This window comes from Cryptomeria japonica, chromosome 8 (assembly GCF_030272615.1).
Source record: "Cryptomeria japonica chromosome 8, Sugi_1.0, whole genome shotgun sequence".
Lineage (NCBI taxonomy): Eukaryota > Viridiplantae > Streptophyta > Pinopsida > Cupressales > Cupressaceae > Cryptomeria > Cryptomeria japonica.
The window spans coordinates 513,943,803-513,956,029 of NC_081412.1; the positions used below are offsets into that span (position 1 = coordinate 513,943,803).

Consider the following 12,227-nt stretch of genomic DNA (forward strand, 5'->3'; position numbering starts at 1 on the left):
TAAAACCAATAATCTGCATTATAACTTTTAGGGATTTGAAACCACTCGCAAACATCCTATCAATATATACATGAATTATAACTTTAAGAAAGGAAAAACACATATTGAAATGTGACTTATACTTAAATGTTATATTTCATGTATATACTCTAATGAAGAGAATGAGACTGACTTGAAGACAAATATGCGGAGAATACCAGTGTTCCACCGTGTTTCAATGGGGGAACAGGGGGACAAAGGGCCTAAGTTCAGGGATGGTAGGGGGACGACGACAGGAGGTGACAGGGAGGCAGTGCTGATATACATATAGTAGTTGAATAACTAGTTATGAAAAGATGTATAAGAATTACATTTCAAAAGAAACTTTAGAAAATTGAAATTAGTAAAATAGCAAAATTGCAAATACTAAATACTAAGATTTACGGTTTCCATTTTAATTTTTAATTTTAAATACTTGCAAGTTTGATGCTAAATAAAATCAAAATTGCAATTTGACAAATGAAATTATCGAATTGGAGATTTCTAATATATCGAAAATATCATAAGGATGATTACAATGAGTAGCATGATATCAAAATAAGACTAAGCACAAAATGTAGGGAAGGGAGGCCTCTACTCATCCCCAAACTTCTCGATCCTGGAACTACTGGAGTCCTCATGGTCAAGACTTTTAAAACGTAAAAAGAAAACACTTTTTGCCACATTAGAAACCGGGAGTTTCCTGGAAGTCTTTGAGACACTTGAGGGATGCCTAGACATCTTCGAGCAATCTCGGAGACTTCTATCCGATTCCAGCCATCTCGGCCATCTCAACGGCAGTGGCAGGATGGTGTCAGGACGTGTTGTCCTCGTCTTCATGTCTCTGAGATGTCCTAGTCTCCGAAACATGGGGCTTAGCGGGGGGGACACGTTTTGATGGTTCATTAGAGAATACTAAATGGGCATGTAAAGGTTGTAATTATTAAAAAAAGTCACTAAATATCAAATAAATGCTTTACAATTTTTTTTTTAGTCTTTTCTAAACTTTCTTACCCCCAATCTTGGCCGAGTTTGGCCTCCATGACTTCCTGAGTTTGGTTACTCTTGCAAAATCTTCAAGCCTCCCAAAACTCAAACAAACTTGACAAGTCCAAGTCTAGAGTCCCAGAGACTCTAAAAAGGTGGCTCGCCTCTAGACTCGCCGAGTTTGGCTAAGTCTGGCAAAGTCTTGTCACATTGGACTCAACCAAGTCTATGAAAACCAGGAATAAAAAATAAATATTTGAAAATACATGAAAGTCAAGCATTATTTGAAGGGTTTGGAAGAATTTTGAAGGATGGTTAAAAGTGATTAAATTATAAAAAATGGTATTTTCCATGATGGTTTGTCTAGTCTCAAATGCTACCCCTCAATCCTATTAGAGGCATTACCCCTAGACCCCCAAAAGGGGTACTATCCCTTGACCCTCCTAGGGGTGTTATTCCCAAATCTCTATCCTAGTTAAAAAAATATATATATATTTAAATCTGTTTGGGCCATTTAGATGAAAGAGAAACACTTTTTAATTTTTTTGACCTTTTCTCAATTAATTTACTAGTAATTAAATTACATTTATGCTTCTAATTGCTAAGTCAAACTCTATCCTAAGCAAAGAAACGGGACTCGCCCGGACTCGGCGAGTCCAAGTCCGAGTCATGCTTGGCGAGTCCCTGGGGCTCGGACTCGGACTCATCTGAGTCTAGCGAGTAAAATCGCTAGACTCGCCAAGTTGGCGAGTTTGGCCCAAACTCGCCAAACTCGGCGGGTCCCGAGCCTTAGACTCGGCCGGCATCAAGCCAAAACGAAAACACAAAAAAAAAATAATTTGCAATGTTTTTTTAAGTCCGTTTTTTTATGTTAATTGTCTTCTAGCCCTAAAAGTGACTTTCATTTCATTCACTTGCAAAAAAAGGAAGAGTAAAGTGAGTTGAGAAGAAAAACAAGGGTGCATACAAGAAAAACCAGCAAGGAGGAAGCTCAAGTTTTCTTCAATTTGTCACGTTGGAGCTGCATTGTGTTTCGATTTGGTGCATCAAGAGTTGGATAGGAAGACTTTGTAGCTCGTTTCAAGCTTGTTGTAAGAGGTACGGTTGTTTTTTTTAAGATTAGTTTGTTTCTTGTATGCAAAAATTCAATTTTGTATCCATTTATTTTGAAAGTTTTACATCTTCTTTCAAAATCTTTTGTATGTGTGTATGTAGCATGTAGTATGTAGTTGTAGTGTTGTACTATGTAGGGTTTGTAAATTTCTTTTTTTTAAAAATAGGGTTTGACAAACCCTACTTTATTTATTTTTGAATGTATGTAATATGTATTAATTTTATTTTGTATTTGTAATGTTTTATTGCAGCAAACTTCACTTTCTTATTTCAATTTGCCTCAACTTCAAGTTTCACAAAACTATCCTAAAATGTCTACTTCAGCTTCTAGACCTCCCATTAGAAAGGACCCTGCTTGGAAATATCATGAGGATTTTCCAGGGCAAGGGAAGGGGCAAACAAAATGTATGTTTTGCAAAACAATATTCCATGGAGGTATATATAGGCTGAAATACCATATTGTTGGTGTGCGTGGACATGATGCCGAACCATGCCTAAAAGCAGTCCCTGAGGCCGTACGTGATTGTTATGTAATGGTTGAGGAGATTGAAAGAAAAAAGAAACAAAAGGAGGATCGAGCGGCCATTGGGAGAGAGACAGTTTTAGGAAGAGGGACACAGTTAGGTTGTGTTGGAGGCCCTTCTTCCTTACCTCCATATTGTCCCACTCAGTTTGCTACTGATGATGCTTCTGTTTCTGCTTCTGCTTCTATAAGTGGCAGTGCCACCGCCACTTCTCATGCTCCTACCACTAGTAGTTGTAGTGGGAATGTTACCATTGGACCTAGGATTCGTAAATCTAGGTTGGATTCCTTCTTTGTGCCTCGCACTATTCCTGGGTCCCAACCGTTGCTTGAGGGCATGGGTTGGAACAAGGAGGTCCATGATGCTGCTAAAATGGCTGTTGGCAGGTTTTGGAGCTACAGCTGTATTCCATTCTTTGTAGCCAGGTGAATGTTTTACTAACTTTTATGTTTGATAACTTTGATTGTTTTAATTTTTATACTTAACTTATCTCATTGAATTTTTATACTTAACTTATCTCATTGAGTTTCTTTGGGACAGGTCTCCTTATTGGCAACAAATGGTTGATGCCATTACCATATGCGGGGCGGGGTTCAAAGCCCCTAGTGAGAGTGATTTGAGGGGACCCATTTTGCCTCAAATGGTGGATGATGTGAAAAAGGATTTAGATGAACAACGCCACATATGGAGCACTAAAGGTTGCACCATCATGACTGATGGTTGGACGGATAGGAGAAATAGAACTCTCCTTAATTTTCTTGTTTCTTCCGTAGGTGATTGATTAATTTTAGTTTCATATAGTCTTTAATTTTTTATTTTTTATCTAATGGTTTATTGAATGATCATTGACCTAGCTTTATTTTTTTATTTCAGCGGGCACCGTTTTCATCAAGTCCATTGATGCCTCCGCCCATTGCAAGAATGCCACCTACCTATGTGAGCAGATAGAGGAGGTGATTGAAGATGTGGGTGAGGAGAACGTGGTACAGGTGGTGACCGACAATGCAGCAAATTATGTTGCTGCGGGTAAACTTTTGATTGCAAACTAATTTTGTTTGCAAATTAATTACTATCTTGTAGTTTGTACCTCCATTAATTACAATTTACAATGCAACAAATTATGTTGCTGCAGGTAGACTATTGATGGAGAGGCACCCATCTATAGTTTGGACTTCATGTGCTACTCATTGCATTGACCTCATGTTGGAGGATATTGGAAAAATCCCATGGGTCAAGAGATGTGTAGAAAGGGCAAGAAATGTCTGCAAATTTGTATATAATCATTCATGGGTGTTGGCTCTTATGAGACAATACACAGAGCAGAAGGAGTTAGCTTGTCCAGGAATCACAAGATTTGCCACAAACTTCCTCACATTGCAGTCCATGCTTAGGTCTAAGTCTGCCTTGAGACGTATGATTGTTGGTGAGGAGTGGTCTTCCTCATCCTATGCTACCACCCCTGCAAGGATAGAGATGGCAGACTGCATTTTTGATGAGCAAGGCTTTTGGGTCCCTTGTGATGAGATAGTGAAGGTAATTTTTTTATAAATTCTACAATTTAACTTCATGTTTTATAACTTATTATATGTATTCTCTTATTTGCTCATTTTTCTAAATTACACAATATTTTCAATTTTGCAGTTTGTTAAGCCCTTGGTGGTTTTGTTGCGAGTTGCGGATGGAGATAAGCCCGCAATGGGCTATATATATGAGGGCATGGATAGGGCGAAGGAGGCCATCAGATTCGTCTATGGAGCAGATGAGAGCAAGTATGGTCCCATTTGGGAGATCATTGATAGGAGATGGCATCATCAGCTTCATAGGCCCATCCATGCGGCAGCCTATTATCTGAATCCGGCATTCTGTTTTATCCCTTCTTTCAAGGCTGATGTGGAGGTCCTTAATGGGCTATATGCAATCATGGAGAAGATGGGACCTATTGGTACTTCTCAGATAGACCTTTTTCGAGAGCTATAGATGTTCTCAGATACACAAGGGGAGACCTTCTCTCGTTCTGTCGCCAAAGACGGTAGGACAACTATGATGCCAGGTAAAAATAAATTGTTAGGCTTAATTTTAGTTTTATTCAATACTATATTGTAACTTGTTAAATGAGTTCATGAGTGAGATTGATTTTATTTATTTTTCTCATTTCAAACTCAGATCATTGGTGGAACTTTTTTGGCCCAGAGACACCAGATATTCAGAAGTTGGCCATTCGCATCTTGAGCCAACCATGCAACGCATCAGGTTGTGAGCGCAATTGGAGTATGTTTGAGCACATACACTCCAAGAGGCGCAATAGATTATCTATGGAGAAGATGAATGATCTCGTCTTTGTTCACTACAACCTCCGCCTGAGAATGAGAAAGAATGCAATAGTTGACATGTCTCCTATCATTCTAGATGAGGTTGATCTTGAAGCAGAGTGGGCCAATGAGAATCAAACAGCTCCTGGGACTCCTACAGCTGTATTTAGTGATGATGACATTGATTGGATTGACCAGGTAGATATAGAGGTTGAGGTTGTAGCCATGGCAGAGGAGGAGCAGAGAGCACAAGCAGAGACAGGAAATACTGAGACTCAGAATGACACAATTGTTCCTGATGTTGGCGAGCATGACACAGCTGTTCCTGATGTTGGTGAGCATGGCATGGTGTCACGGGGAGCGACTATGGCTACTGAATCATCCAGGACCTACTTTAAACGCCTTCGCAGGGGGCCAGGGCGAGAGGGTTCAGTTGCACGGCCCTCTGAGCCATAGGCCTGTACACTTGTAGTTGTATTTAGCATTTACTATTTACCTTTGGTATTTGTATGAAACATTTGATGATGATCATATGATGACATGGATTTTTTATTCCATGAGTTTTGTAATATTGTATACATTTGACAATATTAATATATCTATGCTTGCTATTTTCTTCAGCTACAATTTGCATTTATGCTTATGTGATTGATGTATACTTGTGTATGTAATCAAATGAGCCGAGTTTGATGATGTTTTTGTGTCTTTAAGGTGTATTCAATAAAGGGTGTCTGAAACAAGTTTTAAATCTTTAAAAATCTCTAAATTTCTTGAGTTTTTCACTTTCCCGAGTCCAGCCGAGTCTGACGCCGAGTCCCGAGTCCGAGTCTGAGTCCGAGTTGGCCTTGCCGAGTCCGAGCCGAGTCCAAGTCCCGTTTCTTTGATCCTAAGGCATCTGAGATACAAATGCATGACTCCACAAAAAGTTAGTAATAGTTGGTTAAGAGATGCAAGCTCCTTTCCACCATAGTTCATGACTCCATATTCTGATTTTTTTTAATGCCATGGATATCATAATCCTTGAGTTTTGTACACCTTGAACACTGGACACTATTTGCATATCTAAAAATGTTGTATCCTTCAACTAAAATCTGCTTTTATACTCCTGATTGATATATACATGTCTATGTGATCAAAGTAGCTTCTATTCGATTGTTTACTGTGTTTTATTATTGAAGGTGCATGACAAAAGATTTAAATCCTTTAAAATCTCTATATTTTATAGTTTCTTCAATTTACCAAGTCTAGGAATTGAATCTAAGTCCAAGTAAAAAGTCAACTTGCAAAGATCGAATTGCTTCTAAGTCTTGTAACTATGGTACGGACAATACCTAGCTGTGCGAAAGACTGAGTGGTAGAAGTTAGTAACAATATGAAATTTGATGTTATATAATAAAAAATGATTAATTACTATCATAACCTATAGAGGAATATATACTTTACTACTTTAATATGCATTATTTGGGGTTTTTATATGGTGTGGTGATGATTTCTAATAATAAAAAACTTCAATGCACTTTTCACTAAAGTTGGTAAGGAATTGAAGGATTTTTGAGTGCTTGAAATAGCTTTGTCATTAGGAAAGGCGCATCTTAAGGAGGACAATGCAGAACCTAGTTAGTACTAAGAATACCACCAAGAAATCCTCCCAAGGTGATTCGATACCCTCGTTGGAAAAGATTAAATTTATAAATTTCTATGTTTTGATATTTTTATGTTTCTCCCTATGTGTGCATTGAATCTCTTGGTCATTGGGAAAGTATGACCTTTGTATATGAATAATTAATATGCACTGATTTACAACATTAAGACTTACAATAGAATGGGATATCATGCAATAGTGTCATTTCATAACTTACCAAATTATTTATATGTTGATAAAAATCTAGGATATCATGCAATAGTGTCAATTCATAACGTACCAAGTTAATAATAGATAAATTCACAACCAATTATACGCTGTTGACCAGACCTGCCAGGTTATGTGGATCAATATCATAATGATGAAAAATAAAAGCATTTCATGTATTCATGTAAGGATTATTTAGGATTTAACTTTTTAACATGTCATCAAGTTAAGATATCAATATCTTAAACATTTCAAAAATGATATTTTTTTCTAAAGAGGTCAGAATAAATCTTCATACCACGCACCTCATCATACAAATCCCCAGCAAAAGAGGCACCATCACAATACATAAGTTTCACCCTATTCCAATTAAAGAAGTCTGTTACATATATCGACATGAGAAACATTGTTAGCATCATATAGGAATATATAATGACTGTATTAAGCAAGAAACTTTAAAACATTTCAGAAATGATTATAGAAAATATCAAAATTTGAAAAATATTGAGCCATATATATTTCTCCTCTGAATAGTTTGAGAATTTTCAAGTCCTCATATTTATTTTTGTATTGTATTTCTTGTTTAAAATTTCTATTATGTGCATCCTAAATATGTGTCATTAATTTACTTGTCTTGATAATGGGATAGAAATGGATTATCAAGAAACTCCATCAATCAATGGTACCCAACATTGAGAAACCCGAGGAATGGACAAATGGTCTTCATAATTAATGAGGAATTTGTAATGCTCAAAACGAATTTATAACAACTTTCCTAGGAAACTTGCATTCAATCTCTTTATTTAAATTATTTCTATCATATAGAGATATTAACTAATTCTTAGTTTACAATTATACCAAGTTGTTTGTTTTTACTTTATTATAAATTAGAATATAAGTTTTCAAATTTCTAGTATTTTTCTTTCAAAATTTAATAACTTAAATATAACTTAGTCATATTCATTTTTTTACATCTAGTAATTTTTGGTTAATACTTTCGTGGTTTTAAAACATTTGGGGATCACAAGCATAGTCACCTAGAGACCTCGGATACAAGCACAAAGTACAAGAACAAGTAAATCATTTTGAAATAGATACATGATCATACATGAATAAGGATATAGCCATATTTAGTCATCATGAGATGTGGATATGAGTGAAGGGACATGGTGCTCCAGTAAACCTAAATCTCAAGATGCAAAAATCTTGTAACCTTTTGGATCCCACAAGAAATAATTTCAAGAACCAACACAAACTAGTGTCTCAAGGGTTGACATTAATCCTAACTCTGAGCATCGAATGGGACAGCCACAATCAATGAACCAAGGTGTTTGACAAGTGAGTCTATATATTTTGTGCAAATAAACATTAAAACAGTTTTGTTGTGTAGTATTCAATCTCCAAGATTGGAGGCTAATGTATTTTGGCACGTTGTATTTCAGATTAATTATATGTGGTTGTAAATGTATTAAATATATTTGATGACTCATAGTCAAGAATACTAGATTTTTGTATGAGTAGTTGTCTAATGATTGTCCACCCACCACACCCTATTTGTAATGTCCCCTCCTAGTTAGACTTTAGTTGTCAACAAGATTAGCCTGTCAATTGACCCTCATAGGCTAATGAGATTGGATAGAGGGTCCTTTGTGGCAGAGACCTAGTTAGTGAATGGTTTATTTCTTCTCCAGAGTTTAGTAGTTGCAGGCTTGGCCTTTGCAGGGGTTTCAAGGTTCAATTTCTCATACTTACTATTTATACTAAGTCCTTGGGGTCATGTGAGTCCAGAGTTACTATTTATAGCAAGGCACCTGGATGTTTTTTGAAGCCAGATATTTTCGGTATTGAAGGTCTAGATAGATACAGGTTGAATGATCATACATAGCCTTTGGAGAGGAGTGTTTATGAACACATCCATGCTAGTGAGTTTGGGAGTGACTTTCTCGCAAAGGCAACCACTCATGAGGAGGACAACATGCACTTTATTTCTAAAAAAAGCAATCAGCCCTTTGACACATGGGATCCGGGTGCGTTGGCACCTAAGCATGATTGTGATGTTCTGATTTTTGAGCATAATGCATGCATGGAGGATGCCATTGATGAATTTAATGATAATATTGAAACAAAATCTGATTTATCATTGTTTGGAGCTGATTTTGAACAAAGACTTTATGAGATTGTTAATCCTATTGTTAAGCATCTTCATAAAGATGATGAGTCATGGGACAACTATGGAGTTACTATTGACAAGTACAACATAGGGTCTGACTTTGGTGTTTGTTATAGCAGCAGTACACTTTCTTTGCATGAACATGACTGGACAAAACAATTTGTGGTATCCATTGATAACCCATTGTTTGAGAGGGGTGTTGAGATAACACATGTCAATCCACTTTTTGAGTTGGATGATGGAACAACTCTTGGTTGTAGTACTACACTTGGTGAAAATAGTAAGGTATGAGATCCGGGAGAATATTCAAAACCTAAGTGGAAGTATGGTTTTCAACCTACTAAAGATCTGAGTTCACTTTATGAGGTGATTGGTTACCCTCTTGGGAGACTACCAGATATGCAATATGCAAATGAGGAGTCGGATGAAGATTGCATTGGGAGCGATATGACACTAAGAGGCATCATCATTCCTTACTACATAAGGGATTGGAAGGTAAATTGGGTATGCAATTTGATGATTTTAGTTGACGATTCTTTCTTTGTTGGTACTTGCTTTGAGTTGCATCATTCTTGTATGAAGTTTGGTCTTGAATATTGGAGTGGGCCAACAAGTGGGACATTTCACAAGTTATTTGAGTTGATGAGTTGTAATGAATGCTCTTCAATTGCAATTGGTCATGTATTCTATTCATGGGATGAATTGATTCATGGAAACTTCTACATTTCAAATTTTGAAAAGTTTCCAAACAATGTTATTGAGCTTGCTGGAATTTTAAGAACAACTGCAAGGAAAGGATACATCAAGCTTGTAACTTGTGTTTTAGCTTTGAACAAAGGACCTAAACATGACATCCACATGATTGACAATCCCTCATTTGGATTGACTGATGTTTAACCTTATATTAATCTTTCTTTGGGGATGGTTTTGGAAACAACAATTGTTCCTTGCACCTTAGTTGTTGATGCTTTCATGGATGGGTTACAAGAGATTACCAAAAGGGTCACAAATTTCCTTATCAATGTGCATGATGTTGTAGATGCCACTTGTAGTTGTGATGTATATCTTTCTAGGTATGTTGGAAATCATTCTTGGTTGGTTATTCATATTTGGAATCCTCAACAAGGAATGATGGAGCATATTTGAAAAGGTAGGTATGATCTTTGGAGGTATAAGGATAAAAAATTCAGAGTTAATGGAGCTGTTCTTTTCCTTACCAGCCATCTTTGGATTCTATTTACTCATCTTCAGATGGATTGAAAAGAGATTTTAAGTAAGGAATGGAGTAATGATGAATTAGACACTCTTGGGCATGTTCCTCAACAAAGAATGGATCAGATTTTCAGTTTTGAGCTTGATGATTGGTTGCAGGTCAGCCACTTTACATCATAGTTGGCTCTCATTAAGTAGAGTTGGCACTCATTCAGTAGAGTTGGCACATTATTCTTTGTCAAGGGGGTGGAAGTTTTCGGTTCGAGATTGTTTGGAAATGTTTCCTAGTCACTTTTGAGTTGATTTGGTGTAGCGCTATGCTTCTCATGCATACTTGTGCTTGGAAATTCCAGTGGTGTTGTTGATGTTCCTTGTGAGAGGACTTAAATCAGATTGCACTTTGCTGATTTCAGTCTTGAACAACAATGCTTTTTGTTTACTTCAAACCTTCCAAACTCAAAGAGTTCATGATATGAAGGTTTGTGTTGTAAACTTTGGTAGTTTATCCTCAATGATGGTTCAGGGCAGTGAACTTCTAAAAGCTTTGGTTCATCTTTCAGAGACCTTTGAAGTTGGAACAGTGATAGGTTTAACTAGTCTTTATGGCTGTATCAAAATAGTACTGTAGAGGCATGTTAGATCCATGTGGTTTTATGTTGGTGAATTTGTTGGATTCTTGCAAAGGATTGTTTTCCTTTTAACAAGAAGATTGGAGGAGTTTCAATTTGCAGTTATGAGTCTGCATGACACCTTGAGGAGATATACTAAGGATTGGAGTTATGGGAAAAATTCCATTGTTTGTACTATTGTCCATTTCTTGATCAGCCTATACATGACTTCAGTTCTTGGCTTCCACGGGAGTTGGATGATTTCTTTAGACCAACAATTGAGTACTTTCTGGTTGTGTTTGGTTGGTAGAGGTGATTCGATCATAGGAGGTGACTCTTTAGTTACTTCCATATTCATATCTCCTATATTTTCAGTGGGATCTCAGGTTGATTACAGGTGTCCTTATATTTCCATGCTGGTTATGATGACATCTTTTTTATAAGCAGATTGATTTTGAGCCTTGGTTATGAGTGTTTTTCCAGACACAGTTCATTTATTTATTACTTTCAATCTAGTTAAATGACAATAATGGTGGATATTTCATGGAGATGATATGCATATCTTCAGATGATGCCCTATTGATTGCAGTGGGTTGGATGCATTGGTGTGTTCGAAACCTTTCTTTCAACACTTGGAGATTATGTGTCAATGATATGATTTTAGCTGATGACAGTAGAGTCACTCCTAGGTTAGCAGATTTGGGAGTTATTACAATGCTTGATCCACTTTATTTTTGGGAGAGTTTTGTTTTTGAATCGTGCAGACTTTCCTTCTCATTGCCCAAGATTATGTTTGCTATAGGGATTGCAATTATGGAATTTATTGATATGCCTCAGCAAGAGATGTTTCATTGTATGGGTGTCACTTCCCATAAGTATTACAATTTTGGTTTTATGATGATTTCTTTTGGGAGCCCCAAGAAAGGAGAACATCATTATGGCATGATGGTTTAAAATTTTTGATCAAAGTGGCACAACATCAACATGGTGGTTCCTTTCTAAGATTGCCTTGGAACCTTGGGATTACTTTGGTTTGTAGTCCAGCAATTGTTTGGAAGGAGAGAGTTGATGTTGACCTTCTTGAGCTAATTCTTATGGAGTCTTAGTTTGTTTTCTTCGAAGAGCGACACCTTGAGGATTTGATTGAGTTTATGCAATATTTTATTACTCTTCTTATAGGACATTTTCAGGGGATCTCTTCAAATGGTACTTTGCAGGAAAATGTTTTGAGCAGATGGTGCTACAGATCTTCTAGGTTGACTTAGGACCCTGGGACCATTCTTGGTTATAGTCTAATGATTGTTCAGTTGCTTTGCCATTTCTTGAAGACAAGCAATCTTTGGGAAGGGCGGACTATAATGTTCCCATTTTTAAGTTCTCTAGCAATGCAGTTATCGCTAACTTTCAAGGTTTGTGTCAACTTATTCAGAGGGGTAA

General features: G+C 36.8%; 1 protein-coding gene across 4 annotated transcripts in view; it reads right to left on the reverse strand.

Moving 5' to 3' along the window:
• LOC131047803 (pectin acetylesterase 3) overlaps positions 1-12,227 on the reverse strand; it is a 245,288-nt gene that overhangs the window by 211,163 nt on the left and 21,898 nt on the right. For all 4 annotated transcript variants that reach the window (XM_057981590.2, XM_057981589.2, XM_057981591.2 and 1 more), the window contains one exon: positions 7,106-7,179. In XM_057981590.2, coding sequence (XP_057837573.1) covers positions 7,106-7,179 — 74 coding nt within the window. The remainder of the gene's footprint in view (positions 1-7,105; positions 7,180-12,227) is intronic.